This window comes from Cetorhinus maximus, chromosome 9 (assembly GCF_964194155.1).
Source record: "Cetorhinus maximus chromosome 9, sCetMax3.hap1.1, whole genome shotgun sequence".
In the NCBI taxonomy this organism is placed as follows: domain Eukaryota; kingdom Metazoa; phylum Chordata; class Chondrichthyes; order Lamniformes; family Cetorhinidae; genus Cetorhinus; species Cetorhinus maximus.
Window position 1 is genome coordinate 27,977,474 of NC_135887.1, and position 20,456 is coordinate 27,997,929.

At 43.0% G+C, this 20,456-nt stretch overlaps 1 protein-coding gene across 1 annotated transcript in view; it reads left to right on the plus strand.

Annotated features, from left to right (window-relative positions):
* LOC144684520 (integrin alpha-E-like) overlaps positions 1–20,456 on the plus strand; it is a 324,928-nt gene that overhangs the window by 240,859 nt on the left and 63,613 nt on the right. Inside the window, exon 29 of the mRNA XM_078548383.1 lies at positions 13,354–13,449. Coding sequence (XP_078404509.1) covers positions 13,354–13,449 — 96 coding nt within the window. The remainder of the gene's footprint in view (positions 1–13,353; positions 13,450–20,456) is intronic.

Consider the following 20,456-nt stretch of genomic DNA (forward strand, 5'->3'; position numbering starts at 1 on the left):
CTAACTTTATTGATATCGCATTTTCCTGACGTGAACACATTTCTGCAATATAAAGACAGGCTCCAACATGTGTTTTCTGACCTTCAACCCCCAGGTTAGATGACCCCGTATATAGTACAGAGTACCGTATAGTATCTAATACTGGAGTCCACAGCCACAATCAGCTATCATTATGACAGTTGTGAAGCAAAAATAGTAAAATGTGTGGCTCGGCTCCAAGCTCCCACATCCAGACACGTTTGGCTGCGTGTGAGCTACCTGTTCGCTGGAGTCACTGAGATCAAAGCTTAAGATGATCAATCATTATACAGGTGGTGCGATCATTAAGACTTGGTAGTGAGGCTATTTTTAATTGGATTAAACAGGCATTTGAGTTGAACTGGCTCTGAAGCCAGGTCGGGTCTCCAGAGTTTGGGAAAAGGAGGCGAGTTTCACGTATATTTCATGGGTGTCCAGATTGCCTGACCTCCATTAAGTCTCCATGCTTACAGCTGCTTTGTCAGTTCCCTTTGGCAAAAGTTTCACAAAACGTTCTTGTCGCTATATAAGTTTGTGAGAAGTTGTAGGTTTTCAAATGAACACCCAGCGGGACAGGGGAGTTGAGGGGACCGTGCATCAGATGGAGAATACAATCACTATCCACATCAGCGATGACATGCTGTGGTGGGATCAGCACTTACATATGAAATAGGAGCAGGAGTAGGCCACTCGGCCCCTTGAGTCTGCTCCACTATTCATTAAGATCATTACTGATCTGTCTGTGTTTCGAGTTCTATATTCCCATCTATCACCTTCTACCACCATCTTCCCATCTACCTAACCCTAACCTTTGATCCCCTTGCCTAACAAGAATCTACCTACCTCTGCCTTAAAAATATTCAGTAACCCCGCTTCCACTGCCTTCTGAGGCAGAGTGTTCCAAAGTTGCAAAACTCTGAGAAAACATTTCTCCTCATCTCTGCCCTTTAAAGGCAACAACTAATTTTAAAATGGTGCCCCCTAGATCTGGACTCACCCACAAGAGGAAACATCCTTTCCACGTCCAGTTTGTCAAGCCCATTCAGGATCTTATATACTTCAATCAAATTGCCCATCACTCTTCTAAATTCCAGTGGAAACAAGCCCAGCCTGTCCAACCTTCCCTCATAAGCATAACTGCTCATTCCAGTTATCAATCTAGTAAACCAGCTCTTGCACAGAAAGGAAGGGCACAGGAGGGAGGTGCAGGTGAGTGGAGAACAGCAGAGAGGAAAGCAATCTAGGAGAGACAATCTCAGGAGGTACAACCCCCCAGGAGGGTCGGCTGGCTCATGACACCTGTGAAGAATTAGTTGCAGGAGCACTAAATGGGAGTCATATGAACACCAGATGGGGCATAAAACAATCCATCAACATGTTGAAGATGTGCTTGAGGTGCCAGTGAGGGCCTCCAGATCATTGTGCTGTGCTGTGTCCTGCACAACATTGTACAGCAGAGAGAAATCCATTTAGAGGATGATCGAGGTACTCACCAGGCATCACCTGATGAGAATATTAGGGAGGAAGGGGAGAAGGAGGAATGTGAAGGTGGGACACCTATCGCCGGATAATATGTATTTATTGTTGTCAAGGATGCACTCTCATAGCTGAGATGCCCAGTTAGCTATTCTAATCTATCACCTCCAGACCCCCCTTCCGATACAAAACAGTGCTTCAACCACACATCCATCCATTGCACATCAATCCAATTGGCCTCATCAAGAATTGGCACTCATCATGAAACAAGTGAAAGGATAAGTTAGCACTTGGGACTCAAGAATGGGCAATGCGTGGAAGTGGTGTTCATGAATTTTTCGTGGTATTATAAAAAAGGAAACTTAACAACATGACATTTTGTCAAACAGCCATGTGCACACCCTTGGTAAATTACAATTGCTTTAACTCCAGTAGCTTATACATGCAACCCCCAGACATTTCAACAGAGGTAGAGACAGATTGCTCACATCGCTACCCTGACTGCTTAGCTGCTTTTTGTTGACTTCCTCTGGGTTTTGGAGTGTCTGAAGGCCCTGCCAAAGATTGCTCCACCTGTACTCATGCAGGGATAGATTGAGACATCAGGGAACGGGTATTGGTCCAGAGTGGCAACAGGTGAGAAGTGAGAGCACTTTGGGCTTAGTTCCCACTTCCATGCCTCCTTTGCCCATCATCCTTCTCCTGGTCCAGCACCACAATACTCCTACTGCAGACCAGCTTGGTGAAGATCTGCAGTGCATACTTGTAAAGTCATGGATAAGGTATCTGAGATCCTGCTTAAGCTGGCAGAATTGTTGCCATTCAAAGTCTGTATGCTATTCCTAATGGATTGTATGGACTCATTTGAGAACCAAGTGTGAAACTCTGTAGAGGAAGCCAATCTCTTACAGTTAGCTGTACCACTAACCCACTACTGTTCAAGTTCACCTTCTCCATCCTCTTTGCTATTGTAACTTTCCTGTCTCTCTATCTCTAATTGAGAAGGATACAAAGGTGCCATTTATCTCCATAATTTCCTCTGCTGCATTGGTGAGCTGGGTTTTTTTAAAATTTGATCATGAGATGTGTGCTGGCAAGGCCAATATTTATGGCCCATTCATAATTGCCCTTGAGAAAGTGGTAGTGAGCCACCTACTTGAACCACTGCAGTCCTTGTGCTGAAGCACTGTCAGAATTATAAGGGATTCAGACTTGATACCAATTGCTTACGGCAAACCTTTTATTTGTACACAACAGAGACCAACATATTAGCTCTGAAGAAGAGTCATACGGACTCAAAACGTTAACCCTGTTTCTCTCTCCACAGATGCTGCTAGTTTTTCCAGCATTTTCTGTTTTTGTTTCAGATTTCCAGCATCTGCAGTATTTTGCTTTTATCAACATATTAGTGCCTAGGTAATAATTTATTGTTTCAAGCAGATCATATTTCACCTGTGAAACTACTGGACAGAGTAGCGTGGGATGTCTACTTCTTCTTTAGTGTTAGGCTCCTGTCATCATTTATGTCCACTCACACCGGCTAGATGTCTTATTTTTGTCTTCTAACTCTGTCTGGTCACTCACAACCCCTTTCTTTTATACCCCTTTTCCTTGGCCATATGACTCAATGGATCCAATCACACTTTGCCATATAAGGTCCTTTGTTCTGCTAAGTCCCTCTTCAGGTACACTTATTCTGCTTCCCTTTTTCCCACTCAACATCTTGCAGCAGCGTCCTGTTTTTTCTGCTCTTTCTGAATCTTATGACCTTGCCCTGTCCAGTTCATTGGTCACCAAGTCAACCATCGCATTGCCCAGTTTAGCAATTTGTCACACACTGGCAGTTGCTGTTGCAGCTTGTGAGTTTAAACAATTATAAGCATTTCTCTAATCCTATTCAATATCTTGAAGAGACATAATTCTTTTTCCAATGTGTGACATTCATTTTGCACCAATTCCTTTGTAACAGAATATATTTGTCCTTGGTTCTGCATTTTGTAGCCATTTGCAGTTTAGATTATACTCCACACACCATCTTGCACTTTGCACAACAATTTTTAAAACATTCTTCCATGGGGTATGAGCATTACTAGCAAGGCCAGCATTTGTTGCCCATAATTGCTCTTGAGAAGGTGGTGATGAGTTGTGTTCTTGAACCACTGAATCCATCTGGTGTAGTTACATCCACAGTGCTGTTAGGCGTTTACAAACTACAAGTTATTGTTATACACATATTATTGCTAAGACTTGTTATTGTAAATAACAGCTTCCAGGACGAGAGAGATTATTCAACCCATAGTGCTGTTAGGGAGGGAGTTCTGGGATTTGGACCCAGTGACAGTGTAGGAATGACAAAATATTTATAGGTCAGGATGATGTGTGACTTGGAGGAGAACCTGCAGGTGGTGGTGTTCCCATGTATCTGCTGCCCTTGTTCACCCAGGTGGTAGAGGTTGCAAGCTGCGAAAGTGTATTCAAGTCTTGGTGGGTTGCTGCAACGCATCCTGTATATGGTACACATTGCTGCTGCTGTGCCGGTGGTGGAGGAAGTGAATGTTTAAGGTGGTGGATGTGGTGCCAAACAAGCAGGCTACTGTGTCTTGGATGGTTTCGGGTTTCTTGAGTGTTATTCGAGCTACACTCATCCAGCCAAGCGGGGAATTTTCTGTCAGGTCCCTGCTTGTGCCTTGTAAATGGTGGACAGGCTTTGAGGAGACAGGAGGTGAGTTACTCAACGCCAAATTCCCAGCCTCTGACCTGCTTATGTAACCACAGTATTTATGTGGCTAGTCCAGTTAAGTAATCCCCAGGTTATTTGTGGTGGCTTCCCTCCATTTCTCTCCCTGTCCCTCACAAACACAGAGAATGTTTGCACTCTCTTTTTCTAAAAGAGACATACCAACATACAAACATATGAAATAGGCCCCTCAAGCCTGCTCCACTATTCAATAAGATCATGGCTGATCTGCTTGTGTTTCGAGTTCTACATTCCCCTCTACCTCCAATATCCTTTGATTCCCTTGCCTAACAGGAATCTACCTACCTGTAACTTACAAATGTTCAATGACCCCGCTTCCACTGCCTTCTGAGGCAGTGTTCCAAAGTCGCACAACCCTCTGAGAGAAAAGAAATCTGCTCATCTATGTCCAAAAAGGGCGACCCCTAATTTTAAAACAGTGTCCCCTAGTTCTGGATTCATCCACCAGAGGAAACATCCTTTCCATATCCACCTTGTCAATATCGTTAGTTTAAACTAACTTGGCAGGGGGATGAGATCCAGAGAGGAGGTTCAGCAGGGGGAGATGCACAGCCAAAGTTAGAAGAGAAAGCAAGTGAGTCTGGAAGGCATAGAAATTATAGGCCAGTCAAGGCACAAGGGAGTTTGGCAAGGTTGGATGGTATTTATTTTAATGCAAGGAGTCTGACGAATAAGGTGGATGAGTTGAGGGCACAAATTAACACATGGAAGTATGATGTCATTGCTGCCACAGAGACATGGTTGAGAGAGGGGCAGGATTGGCAGCTCAATATTCCAGGATATAGGGTCTTCAGGCAAGACAGAGAAGGAGGTAAAAGAGGAGGGGGTGCCACAATACTGATCAAGGAATCAATTACAGCAGTAAGGAGGGATGACATTATGGAAGGCTCCTCAAATGGAGCCATATGGGTAGAACTTAAAAACAAAAAAGGAGCAATCACATTGCTGGGAGTGTACTATAGGCCCCCAAACAGTCAGAGAGAAATAGAAGAGCAGATATCTAGGCAAATTTCAGAGAAGTGTAAAAATAATAGGGTAGTAGTGGTGGGGGATTTCAACTTCCCCAACGTTAACTGGGTTAGTCATATTGTGATAGGTTTAGAGGAAGTGGAATTCTTAAAATGCGTCCAGGAGAGCTTTTTAAGCCAGTACGTAGAAGGTCCTACAAGAGAGGGGGCGGTCCTGGACTTAATTTTAGGGAATGAAGCCGGGCAAATGGTAGAGGTATCAGTGGGGTAGCATTTTGCAGATAGTGATCATAACTCCGTTAGATTCAAGGTTGTTATGGAAAAGGACAAGGATGGGCCAGAAATCAGAGTTCTAAATTGGGGAAAGGCCGATTTTAATAAGATCAGGTATGATTTGGCCAGTGTGGACTGGGAGCAGCTACTTTTAGGTAAATCTGTGTCAGAGCAGTGGGACTCATTCAAGCAGGAAATAGGGAGAGTACAGAGCCAACATATTCCAGTAAAGAGAAAGGGTGGGACCAACAAATCCAGGGAACCCTGGATGTTGAGGGATATACAGGATTGGATGAAGAGAAAAGGGAGGCTTATGGCAGATACTGAGGGCTCAAAATAATGGAAGCCCTAGAGGAGTATAGAATATGTAGGGGGGAATTTAAAAAGGAAATTAGGAGAGCAAAAAGGGGCATGAAAAAACATTGTCAGGTAAAACAAAGGAAAATCCAAAGTTATTTTACAAATACATTAAGAGTAAGAGGATAACTAGGGAAAGAGTAGGGCCCATTAAGGACCATAGTAGTAATTTGTGTGTGGAGCCGGAAGACATAGATAGGGTTCTAAATGAATACTTTGTGTCGGTGTTCACAAGTGAGAGGGATGACGTGGGTATGGAAATCAGGCAGATAGACTGTGATATAATTAAAGAAATTAGCATAGAAAGGGAGGAGGTTCTAAGTGGTTTGGCAGGCTTAAAAGTAGATAAATCTCCAGGTCCGGATGAAATGTATCCCAGGCTATTGAGTGAGGCAAGGGAGGAGATAGCAGGGGCGCTGGCAATAATTTTCAATACCTCTCTGGCCACAGGAGAGGTGCCAGAGGACTGGAGGACAGCCAATGTGGTACCGTTATTCAAGAAGGGAGGAAGGGATAAACCAGGGAACTACAGGCCAGTCAGTCTAACCTCAGTGGTGGGGAAACTATTGGAAGCAATTCTGAGGGACAGAATTAATCTACACTTGGAGAGGCAGGGATTAATCAAGGACAGTCAGCATGGTTTTGTTAAAGGGAGGTCATGTCTGACCAATTTGATTGAATTTTTCGAAGAAGTGACCAGATATGTAGATGAGGGCAATGCATTTGATGTAGTCTACTTGGACTTCAGCAAGGCTTTTGATTAGGTCCCGCATAGGAGACTGATAACGAAGTTAAGAGCCCATGGGATCCAAGGCAATTTGGCCAATTGGATCCAGAATTGGCTGAGTGGCAGGAAGCAGAGAGTGATGGTCGGGGTGATTTTGTGACTAGATGCCTGTGTCCAGTGGGGTTCCACAGGGATCGGTGTTGGGTCCCTTGCTGTTTGTGGTATATATAAATGATTCAGACTTGAATGTTAGGAGGGTTGATCAGTAAGTTCGCAGATGATACAAAAATTGGTGGGGTGGTAAGTAGTGAGGAGGATAGCCTTAGATTACAGGACGATATAGACAGGCTGGTCAGATGGGCTGATCAGTGGCAAATGGAATTTAATCGGGATAAGTGTGAGGTGATGCACTTAGGCAGGACAAACAAGGCATGGGAATACACGATGAATGGTAGGACCCTGGGAAGTACCGAGGATCAGAGGGACCTTGGTGTGCATGTCCACCGGTCCCTTAAGGTAGCGGGACAGTTAGATAAGGTGGTTAAGAAGGCATATGGGATTCTTGCCTTTATTAGCCGAGGCATAGAATATAAGAGCAGGGAGGTTATGCTGGAACTGTAAAAAAACGCTGGTTAGGCCACAGCTAGAGTATTGTGTGCAGTTCTGGAATCTGCACTATAGGAAGGATGTGATTGCACTAGAGAGAGTGCAGAGGAGATTTACCAGGATGTTGCCTGGGCTGGAGGCTTTTAGTTATGAAGAGAGATTGGAAAGACTGGGGTTATTTTCCAAGGAGCAGATGAGATTGAGGGGAGACATGATTGAGGTGTATAAAGTTACGAGGGGCATAGATAGGATAGACAGGAAGGAACTTTTCCCCTTGGTGGAGGGATCAATAACCAGGGGGCATAGATTTAAGGTAAGGGGCAGAGGTTTAAAGGGGATGTAAGGAAGAATTTTTTCACCCAGAGGGTGGTAGGAATCTGGAACTTACTGCCTGAAAGGGTGGTAGAGGCAGAAACCCTCAATATTTAAGAAGCATTTGGATGTTCACTTGCCATGCCATGGCACACAAGACAATGGGCCTAGTGCTGGAAAATGGGATTAGAATAGTTAGGTACTTGTTTGACTAGCACAGACTCGATGGGCCAAAGGGCCTTTTTCTGTGCTGTAGACCTCTTATGACTCAATGACCGTTCAGGATCTTTTCTACTTCAGTCAAGTCACCACTCGCCCTTCTAAACTCCAGTGGAAACAAGCCCAGTCTGTTTAACCTTTCCTCATAAGACAACCCACAAATGCACCAAAGGTATCTTGCATACTCCAGGCACAATCCGACATTTTCAATCTAGGTATCAATCTAGTAAACCCCCTCTGAACTGCCTCCAATGCATTTGTATCCTTCCTTAAATAAGGAGACCAAAACTGCACACAATATTAGAGATGTGGTCTCACCAATGCCCTGTATAACTGAAGCATAACATCCTTACTTTTATGTTCAATTCTTCTCATAATAAAGGATAGAATTCCATTGCCCTTATTAATTACTTGCTGTACCTACATGCTAACTTTTTGTGACTTATGCACTAGAACACCTAGATCCCTCAGCACCTTGGAACTCTGCAGCCATTCTCCATTTAAGTAATCCTCTGCTTTTTTATTCTTCCTGCCAAAGTGAACAATTTCACATTTTCCTACATTATACTTCATCTGCCAGATTTTTGCCTACTCTCTCAACCTATCTATGTCATCTGCAACCTCCTTATCTCCTCTCCACAACATACTTTCCTGCCGATCTTTGTGTCATCTGCAAATTTAGCTACTGTGCCTTCACTCCCCTCATCTAAGTCGTTAATATAAATTGTAAAAAGTTGAGGCCCCAGCATAAACCCCTGTGGGACTCCACTTGTACATCCTACCAATTGGAAAAAGACCTATTTATGAATGAATGCTGTTTTTTTTTCCAGCCAGCCAATCTTCAGTTCATGCTAATATGTTACTCCCTACACCATGAGCTTTTATCTTCCACAATAACCTTTGATGTGGCACCTTATCAAATGCCCCCTGGCAATCCAAGTACAGCACGTCTACAGGCTCCCCTTTATGTACAGCATATGTAACTCCTTCAAAGAACTCCAATAAATTGGTTAAACATGATTTCCCTTTCACAGAACCATGCTGACTCTTCCCAATTCCCTTGGGTTTCTCTAAGTACCCAACTGTAACCTCCTTAATGATTGATTCTAACACCTTCCCCATAACATATGTCAAGCTAACTAGCCTATAGTTCCCTGTTTTCTGCCTCCTTGAATAGAGGGCTTATATTTGCTACTTTCCAGTCCGATGGAACCTTTCTGGAACCTAGCGAATTTTGAAAAATTAACACCAGCACGTCATTAGCCGCCTACCTCATTTGCCACCTCCTTTTAAGACCATAAGATGAAGTCCATCAGAACCGGGAGACTTGTCAGCCACAGCTCCATCAGTTTGCTCAGTACCGCTTCCCTAGTGATTGTAATTTCACCAAGTTCCCCTCTCCCTTCCATCTCCTGATTTACAGCTATTACTGTAATGTTTTTGCGTCCCCTCTAGTGAAGACAGAAGCAAACCATTTGCTCATTTCAACCACATTTCCTTATTATCTACTATTAACTCCCCACTGCCACTCTCTAGAGGACCAACACTCACTTTACTTTTTTTCTTTTTAAATACCTGTAGAAACTCTTGCTATCCATTTTTACATTTCTAGCAACTCCCTCTCATACTCTAATTTCTTTCTCCTGATTAACCTTTTAGTCATTCTCTGCCGTTCTTTATATTCTGACCAATCATCTGACCTGCCACTCATCTTTGTACAATTATATGCTTTTTCCTTAAGCTTGATGCTTTCCTTAACTTCTTTAGTTAACCATGGATGGTGGGTCCTCCCTTGGAATTTTTCTTTATCGTAGGAATATACTTATTATGAGTATTTCGAAATATCCCCTTAAATGTCTGCCACTGCTTCTCTATTGATCTGTCCCCTAACCTAGTGTCCTGGTTCACTTCAGATAGCCAGTCTTTCATGCCCATATAGTTACCCTTATTTAAGTTTAAAATACTAGCCTTAGACCCACTCTTTTCCCTTTCAAACTGGATGCAAAATTCAATCATATTGTGGTCGCTGCTACCTAGGGTGCCTTCACTCTGAGGTCATTCATTAATCCTGTCACATTACACAATACCAAGTCTAATATAACCTGCTCTCTGGTTGATTCCAGAACGTGCTGATCTAAGAAACTATCTCAAAAGCATTCTATGAGCTCCTCATCTAGGCTACTATTGCCAGTCTTATTTTTCCAGTTCATGTGTAGATTAGAATCACCCATGATTTTTGCTGTCCCTTTATCACAAGCACCCAATATTTCGTCTTAAGTACTTTGTCCTACATTGTGGCTACTGTTAGGGGGCCTGAAGACCACTCCCACTAATTACTTATTTCCCTTACTATTCCTCATCTCCACCCAAACCGATTCTACATCCTGATCTACTGAACCAAGGTCATCTCTAACTATTGCACCAATGCCCAATGCCCTCTTTGATTAACAGTGCTACCCCTCCACAATATCACAGTATCTTTGCAGTGCAGAAGGAGGCCATTCAGCCCATCGAGTCTGCACTGGTTCTCTGAAAGAGCATTCTATCTAATCCCACTCCCTTGCCTTATCCCATAACCTTGCACATTCTCTCTTTTCGGATAGCAATCCAATTCCCTTTTGAATACCTCAATTGAACCTGCCTCCACCACCCTTTCAGGAAGTTTGTTCCAGGTTCCAACCACCCTCTGGGTGAAAAAATTTTTCCTAACATCACGTTTACTCCTTTTGCCAATTATTTTGAATCTGGGCCCTCTAGTTCTTGATGTTCTCTTGAGTGGGAACATTTTCTCACTATTTACCCTGCCCATACCCCTCAGGATCTTGAATACCTCTGTCAAGTCACCTCTCAGCCTCTTTTCTCCTTGGAAAACAGTCCCAATCTCACCAATCTATCCTCACAGCCACAGTTCTTTATCCCTGGAATCATTCTTGTGAATCTCTTCTGCACTCTCTACAATGCTTTCACACCCTTCCTCAAGTATGGTGCCCAGAACTGGACACAGTGCTCCAGATGAGGCCTAACTAGTGTCTTATACAAGTTCAACATGACTTCCTTACTCTTGTACTCAATACCCCTATTAACAAAGCCTAAGATACTATATGCTTTATTCATCACTTTCGCAACATACCCTGCCCATACGCTTCCTACTCTTTGTGAATATCATAGACCCCTCAATATTCATGACCCAATCCTTGTCATCCTGCAGCCACATCTCCGTAATGGCTATCAGATCATATTTGTTTACTTCATTGTACGCTATCAATTCATTTACTTTGTTATGAATGCTATGTGCATTCAGATACAGAGTCTCTAGTTTTGTCTTTTTGTTATCTTTGTAACATCTAGTCTTGACTATTGGTATGTGCTTGGATGTTATCACTTCCTGCTATTCCATGACCCTCATTTCCCATATTACTAGCATGGTCTGCTTCTTTGAATCTATACCTTGATTTGCCACATCTACCCAAGCTTGACCCCTTTCCCAGCAACCGTCCCCCCGCCCTGCCTTGTTTAGATAAAAGTTTTCTCTACTTCCCTAGTTAATGTGATTCACTAGATCACCCATCCCAGCACACCTCAGGTGTAAACTGTCCCAACAGTACAGCCCCCACTTTCCTCAATATTGGTGCTAGTGCCCACAAACCGGAACCCACTTCTCCCGCATCAGTCTTTCAGTCACGCATTCATCTCTCTAATCTTATTTGCCCTATGCCAATTTGCATGTAGCTCAGGTAATAATCCAGAGATTATTACCTTTTGAGGCTCTGCTTCTTAATTTGGTACTTAGCTTCTCATGCTGACAATGCAGAACCTCCTTCCTTGTCCTGCCTATGTCATTGGTACCAACATGGACCATGACAACTGGACTCTCCCCCTCCTACTACAAATTCCTCTCCAGTCCTGTGCAGATGTCCTGCACCCTGGTACCGGGCAGGCAACACAGCCTTCTGGACTCTTGGTCTTTGCTGCAGAGAACAGTGTCAATCCCCTCACTATACTGTCCCCCTACTACCATTACATTCCTGTTTGCTCCTCCCGCTTGAATGGCTTCCTGTACCATGTTGCCATGGCTAGCCTGCTCATCCACCTTGCAGACCTCACCTTCATCCACATAGGCTTTGAGCACCTCAAACCTGTCTGACATTTGCAAAGTTTGAGGCTCCACCATACTGTCTGGTCGGTCCCATTACCCGCCTCAGTCATGGTCACGCCCTCCTGTCCCTCACTGCTGACCAAAACACATGACTCTATTCTAAAAGGTGTGACCATCTTCTGGAACAATGTGTCTAGGTATTTCTCCCCTTCGCTTAAGTTGAGCAGTGTCTGCAGTTCAGCTTCCAGATCAATAATCCTGACCTAGAATTCCTCTGGCTGCTTACACTTTCTGCAGATGTATTTGTCATGAATTGCCTTGGCGTCCAAAAGTACCCACATTCCACAGCTGCAACATAACACTTGTCCTGCCATTGTAACTTAAGTTATTTAGTTAATTTTATTACTCAATTAACTTAGAATAATTCCTATGTATGCCACACCTCTTTCCCCCATGCACTGAATTCCCACATGAACATAATTCGCTACTCACTCGTCTGTCTCACTCCAGTGTAGTTGCCTGTCTCCTTGTGCTTGTGAGCCCCTTACTGACTGCGCAGTTTTAAAAGCCTGTCTCCTTTATAGACCCTCTGATGAGTCACTAGCTAGTTTAGCTTCCTGCTACAGGAAGTAACACCACTTGAACCAATTGCTTTCAGATGATTGACCTGTCACCTGTCTCCTCGCATGCCCCTTATTAAGACAGACGACAGGATTTTCTGCACCCGCCCACCACCGCGATCTTCGGGTCCCGCCGCAAGTCAATGGACTTCTGGCTGGGGTGCCACCTCGCCCGCAGTGGGTCCCACCTGTGACGGGCCCAGAAAATCCCGGCCAAAGAAACAAAACTTGTAAGTGGAGATCAAATATTTACCAACTGGATGCAGTAAATTTAGTGAGAGTGACTATCATACAGATGCATCACATTGGATAAGGTGGAGTGAATGGCAGCAATGGATAGATAAATGGGGAGGTGAGAAAATGCTTAGGTAGAGAAGGAAGTGGATGTAAGGAGTTGATATGATGGGGCAAGCTTGGCAAGACAGTGGGTTGAAATTGCACAACAGGATGTAGGTGAATCATCAGATGCACTCACTTTTCCTGACCTGGTTAGGTTATTAAACTGTTTCCTACATTGCAACCAAGACCAGGGCAGCTGCTCACCACCTCAGCCACCTCCTAACATACCTTTTCCCCCAGCAATGGGGAAGACATGTTCCCCCTGCTCCTGACTGCACCCAGTAGTAATTCTGGGGAAGCATCATTGAATCCCTGTGCTACCTCTTCTTCTTATGAATGATCCTGGATGCCTCCTGGTTCCTCTAAATTTCATTTTTGCACTGGCCCTTTTAATATTGGTTTTTAGATGGCGTCATGTGAGTGAGCATCATCTCCACTTCACAGCTTGAGACACAAAACCCAAAAGAAAATGTTCAATCAAGTTGAAATCAGAGAATCAAATCAGCATTGCTGAGTTTCATCACTTGACCTTACCTGCATTTTTGCATCTAACCTGTTTGTTACCCATGTTACTTTCTTCTCAGCTTGGAGACGTCAAGTGTACCAATCAAGAAACAACATCTTCCTTATCATTCTTAAGCTGTGAGATTTCCCACCCAGTGTTCAAGACTGATTCACAAGTAAGTAGTGAAATCATTGTACTTTCACATGTTAAAAGTTAAATAAACACCGGGCGTTCATTGCTCTTCACCTAAAACAAGCACATGTGCACACACATGTACATGAGACAGTCTAACCATTACATGTATGCACACATGTACATAAAAAGCCCTCCCCTCCACATGTAGACATACAGCATTTTCCCACATGCATACATGTAGATGTTCATACACACATGTATTCAGATATGTACAAACAATCATAACTTGCATTTTTTTTGTACCTATAATGTAGAAAAAAGTCCCATGATACTTCAGTGGCATAATCAGAAATAAATAGATGCTGAGGAAAGGGAGAATGTGAGGTAGATTTTAAAAATAGCTTGGATGAAGAGGTGAGTGTTAAGAATGATTTTAAAGAAAGAGAGAGGGAGAGAGAATGAAAGGTAAAGAAGTTTAGGAAGGGAATTCCAGAGCATAAGGCCTGACAGCAAAGGGAAAGCTATCAATTATGAGGTGAAGAGAGGGAGGTGCACAAGGGCACAGAGTTGGAGGAACGGAGAGTTGAGGTAAAAAGGAAGCGAATAGCTAAAGTAAATGTTGGTCCCTTAGAGGATAAGGCTGGGGAATTAATGGGAAACAGACATGGCAGAGACTTTGAACAAATATTTTGTACTTATCTTCAGGGTAGAAGATAGTTGGAGGGGAAGGGTTCACACAAGGCGAGATTTGGAAAGTTAAAGACAAAGGACAAAGTAATAGTACGGCAATGCGATAATGATGGCCAGAGTATCACAGGAAGGGACAGAGTGCATAAAAGTAAGAGTACACCAGCAAATTTGGTTAGAGGAGGGAAAAATGGCTTTAAACTAATTGGGGGGTGCCAGAGGATGAAGGAGGGTTTGGGTAAAAGGAGATTTAGAAATCCAAAGATAAAAGTTGTGGCAATATTGAAGTATATTGCAGGTGAGAGTAGAAATAACAGGATATATTGGATGAATACATGGCTGAAGAAATGGTGTAGAGGGGAGGGATTCAGATTCCTGGGACTTTGGGACCGGCTCTGGGAAGGTGGGACCAGTACAAACAGGACAGGTTGCACCTGGGCAGGACTGGGACCAATGTCCTCGGGGAAGTGTTTGCTAGGGCAGTTGAGCAGGGTTTAAATTAGAATGGCAGGGGGATGGGAACCTGAGCAGGGAGACAGAGGAGGGGGAAACAAGGATAGAAACGAAAGACTGAAAAGTAAGAAGCAAAAGTGGAAAGAAGAAAAAACAAGGGTGACAAACAAATGGGGTCATAGTGCAAAATAAAGCTAAGATGACTAACAAGGTTAAAAAGATGAGTCTAAAGGCATTGTATCTTAATGCGTGGAACATTTGCAATAAGGTAGATGAATTAATGGCGCAGATATAAACGGTTATGATATAGTTGCAATTATGGAGACATGGCTGCAGGGTGAGCAAGGATAGGAACTGAACATCCAGGGGTATTCAATATTTAGGAAGGACAGACAATTAAGGAGAGGAGTTGGGGTAGCTCTGTTAGTAAAGGAGGCAATCAGTGCAATAGTGAGAAAGGATATTGGCTCGGAAAATCATGATATGGAATCTGTTTGGGTGGAGATGATACATCAAAGGGGGAGTTGGTGGGGGGTTGTCTATAGGCCCTCAAAAAGTAACGGAGATGTAAGGGAAGGCATTAAGCAGGAAATTAGAGACGCATGCAATAAGGGCACAACTGTAACCATGGGTGACTTTAATCTACATATAGATTGGACAAACCAAACTAGCAATAATACTGTGGAGGAGGATTTCCTGGGGTGTGTGCATGATGGTTTTTTTAGACCAATACATTGAGGAACCAACTAGAAGCAGGCTATCCTAGACTGGGTATTGCGCAGTGAGAAAGGATTAATTAACAATCTTGTTGTGCAGGGTCCCATGGGGAAAAGCAAGCATAAAATGATAGAATTGTCCATTAAGATGGAGAGTGAAGAAGTTGAATCTGAAACTAGGGTCCTGAATCTAAATAAAGGGAATTATGAGGGTATGAGGCACGAGTTGGCAATGACGGATTGGGGAACCTTTCTATAAGGGTTTATTGTGGATAGACAATGGCTAATATTTAAGGACCATATGCATGAATTACAACAACTATTAATTCCTGGCAGAATTAAACAGGAAAGGTGGCTCAGCCATGGATTACAAATGAAATTAGGGATAGTATTAAGATCCAAAGAGGAGACATAAAATTGCCAGAAAAAGCAGCAAGCCTGAGGATTGGGAGCAGTTTAGAATTCAGCAAGAGTGGACAAAAAGATTGATCAAGAAGAGAAAAATGGAGTATAAGAGTAAACTTGCAGGGAACATAAGAACTGACTGTAAAAGCTTCTATAATTATGTGAAGAGAAAAAGATTAGCAAAGATAAATGTAGGTCCATTACAGTCAGAAACAGGGGAAATTATAATGAGGAACGAAGAAATGACAAAAGAATTGAACACATATTTTGCTTCTATCTTCACAAAAGAGGACACAAATAATTTCCCAGAAATGTTAGGGAACCAAGGGTCTAGTGAGAGGGAGGAATTGAAGAAAATCAGTATTGGTAAAAAAATGGTGTGAGAGAAATTAATGGGGTTAAAGGCTGAAAAATCCCCTGGGCCTGATAATCTACATCCCAGGAAGTAGCCCTGGAAATATTGGATGCATTGGTGGTCATCTTCTAAAATTCTATAGAGTCTGGAGCAGTTCCTAAGATTGGAGGGTGGCAAATGTAACCCCACTATTTAAAAATGGAGGGAGAGAAAAAAACTGAGAATTACAGGCCAGGTAGCCTAACATCATTAATGGGGAAAATGCTAGAGTCTATTATAAAAGACGTGGTAACAGAACACTTAGAAAGGGTTAGCGGGATTAGATAAAGTCAGCATGGGTTTATGAAAGGGAAATCATGGTTAACTAATCTACTGGAGATTTTTGAGTATGTAACTAGTAGAATAGATAAGGGTGATCCAGTGGATGATGTTTATTTAGATTTTGAGAAGGTTTTTGATAAGGTCCCACATAAAGAGGCTAATGGGCAGAATTAACGCACATGGGATCGGGGGTAATATACTGGCATGGATTGATAATTTGTTGATAGACCGGAAACAGAGTGTGGGAATAAATGGGTCCTTTTCTGAGTGTCAGGTGGTGACTAGTGGTGTACCACAGGGACCAGTGCTTGGGTCCCAGGTATTCACGATATATTATTTTATTAATTCATGGTATGTGGGCTTCGCTGGCAGGGCCAGCATTTATTGCCCATCCCTAATTGCCCTTGAGAAGGTGGTGGTGAGCTGCCTTCTTGAACCACTACAGTCCATGTGGTGTTGGTACACGCACAGTGCAGTTCGGAAGGGAGTTCCAGGATATTGACCCAGCAACAGTGAAGGAACGGCGATACATAGAAGCTGGCGGGAGGATGCCGACAAATGAACCTTCATTGTCTGATATTTCCAAATCAGGATGGTGAGTGACTTGGAGGGGAGCTTCTAGGTGGTGGTTTTCCCATCTATCTGGTGCCTTTGTCCTTCTAGATGGTAGCTGCCATGGGTTTGGAAGGTGAATTCCTGCAGTGCATCTTGGAAGAGGAAACTAAATGCAATATTTCCAAGTTTGCTGCTGACACAAAACTGGCTGGGTTGTGAGGAGGATGCAAGGAGGCTTCAGGGTGATTTAGACAAGTTGCGCGTGTGGGAAAACACATGGCAGATGCAGTATAACATGGATAAATGTGAAGTTATACGCTTCGGTGTGAAAAACAGAAAAACACTATTTAAATAGTGATATATTGGGAAATGTAGATATACAAAGGGATCTGAGTGTCCTTGTACACGAGTCAATGGAAGTAAACAGGCAGGTGCAGGCAGCAATTAGGAAGGGAAATGGTATGTTGGCCTTCATTGTAAGATGATTTGAGTTCAGAAGTAGGGATGTGTTACTGCAGTTATACAAGGCCTTGGTGAGACCACACCTGGAGTATTGTGTACAGTTTTGGTCTCCCTACCTAAGATAGGGATATACTTGCCATAGAGGGAGTGCAGTGAAGGTTCATTAGGCTGATACAGGGAATGGCAGGACTGTCGAATGAGGAGAGATTGATTTGACTGGGCCTGTATTCACTAAAGTTTAGAAGAATGAGAGGGGACCTGATTAAAACGTATAAAATTCTAACAGGGCTAGACAGACTGGATGCAGGGAGGATGTTTACCCTGGTTGGGCAGTCTGGAACCATGGGCCACAGTCTCAGGATACGGGGCAGGCCATTTAGGACTGAGATGAGGAAAAATTTCTTCACTCAGAGGCTGGTTGACCTGTGGAATTCTCTACCACAGAAGGCTGTGGAGGCCTGGATAATTTTTTGGATATTTGGGGTATCAAGGGGTATGGAGAGAAAGCAGGAATATGGCGTTGAGATAAAGGATCAGCCATGATCATATCGAATGGCAGAGCAGTCTCGAAGGGCCAAATGACCTACTCATCCTTGTTTCTATGGTTGTTGTGAGCAAAGACTAGCTGGTGGGTTAGGGAGGGCAGAGAGTTTAACAGTAATTGTGCATCACAGAGTAAGGTCCATGCAGGAAATGGCAGTAAAAAAAATTGAAGTAACTTTATCTGAATGCATGGAGTATCTGCAGTAAGATAGATGAACTAGTGGCAAAAATATAAATAAATGGTTTAGATCTAATCACCATTATAGAGACATGGCTACAAGGTGATCAAGGTTGGAAAATAAATATTCCACAGTATACTATTTCGTAAAGACAGGCAGAATAGAAAAGGAGCAACAGTAGTCCTGTTACTAAAGGATGACATATGTACACTAGTGAGAAAGGATCTTGGCTCAGAAAATCAAGAAACAGAATCTGTATGGATGGAGATCAAGAATAGCAAGGATCAGAAAATGCTGATGGGAGTAGTTTATAGGTCCCCTAGCAGTAGTTATACCATTGAACAGGGCATTAATAAAGTATTGGAGCTTGTAACAAAGGCAATGCATTGTTGTGGGGAACTTTAATCTTCATCTAGACTAGACTAATCAAATTTCCAAAGGTTGTCTGGAAGAGGAGTTTGTAGAATGCTTTTGTGACCATTACCTGGAGCAATGCAATGTGGAACCAACTGGGGATAAAGCTATTTTAGACCTAGTATTGTGCAATGAGGCAAGGTTAATTAGCAATGTCATAGTAAATGATCCAATGGAAAATAGTGATCATAAGATGATTAAATTCCACATTAAGTTGAAAATAGAATCTCCAACCACAAACAAGAATCTTTAATTTAAACTAAGCCAATTATATAGGCATGAGTGGAGAGCTGGCAAAGGTTGATTGGGTAAATAGACTAAAAGGTATGGCAATAAATGAACAGTGGGAAACATTTAAAGAAACAATTTAACATACTCAACAAAAGTACATTCTATTGAAAAACAAAAACTCAGTGAGAAAGATACATCCGTGGTTTACTAAGGAGGGTAAAGATGGTAATAGATTCCAAAAGGCATTTGATAAGATGCCACATAAAGTTTACTACACACAGAAAGAGCTCATGTTGTTGGGGGTAATATATTAACATAGAGGAATGGCTTAGTAAGAGGAAACAGTTGGGAAAAAGGTTGCCAAACTATAACTAGTGGAGTGCCACATTGAAAAGTTTTTGGACCTGGTTGATCTTGCTCCAGATCAGGCACATTACCTTTCATTTGGCAATTTGACTACTCTCATGCTGGGTGATACTGCTGGCTCTCTGGGTGCTGCCTGCATTCCTCGGCAAGACAGCAGCAGGCCCCATCATGGCTGCCTTCCGCCTTTACCACTCATGCTCTGCAGGCAGCTCCCACGTACTGGTAATGCTTGATGCTACAAATTAGGCACCTAACTCATCTCTGGGTCAATTAGGACATTCACATTTGCAGATGGCATTATGTGAGTGACGCAGATGCGGCAGGAGATTGGGTCCCAGAAATTATTTGCGTATTGGGTTCCTGACCCTGAGTTGAAAATCAAGCCCAAAGAGTCTGCAAAGGGATATAGAGAGGTTAGTTGAGTGGGCAAAATTTTGGCAAATGGAGTATAATGTGAGAAAATGTGACGTTGTTCACTTTGGTAGGAAGAATTGAAAAGCAAATTATTATTTCTAATTGTTTTACTGAGTGAATGAAATCCTCCAAAACCAAGCAATAGCCTCTTTATTTGGTGAGTTTAAGATGATTAGTCCACTATTTAACCTGTAGAGGGGACACTTCTCAGTAAAGGCAGCATTGTGTGTGTCCCTCCACAGGTGCATAAGAGGTTTATACTGAGGCCCCAATGGTGCAGTTTGGCTGCACAGGGGCCTTGACCTATCATAAACCTGTTTAGCAAGGACAACCTTTGCCATGGTAGTTCAAAGCCTGCCATTTGACAGATGGGGCTTCTCACAAGGAACTTGTTAGTGGCTTCCCATTTTTTTCATTCATTGATCCAAAGAATGTCTACTGGTAGATCTTGCTCAGGAAGGTTGTTCCATGTGGGGCACTGAGATGGAAAATGGAAAGTAGATGGTTGAACAGGTAGTTATAGTGGTAAGTGAGGTGCAGCACAGATGGTTTCAACCAGTTTGTGGGTTTTCATCAAACCGCGGATGTACGAGGGAGTGATGTTTACAAGGACAGGAAGCCAGGGGAAGGGTGTTGAACGTAGAATTCCAGTTACGATTCTAATCATTGCATTCAATTGAATGCCCACAAGATGTGTGTATGGTGACCTTTGCCAGACAGGTGCACCGTACTCTGCTGCAGAGTATAGTAGGGCAAGTGCTGAGATTCAGAGTGTTGTGGCAGCGGTGCCCCACATAGATCCAGCAAGTTTAGTTAGTAGATTGTTTCTGATTTTGACCTTGGCTGATTTCTGCAGATGTTCCCAAAAGGACAGAGTCACATCTAGAGGCATTCCCAAATATGTTAGGTTGGGATCATGCTTTAGTCTCTGGCCACCCATGTAGAC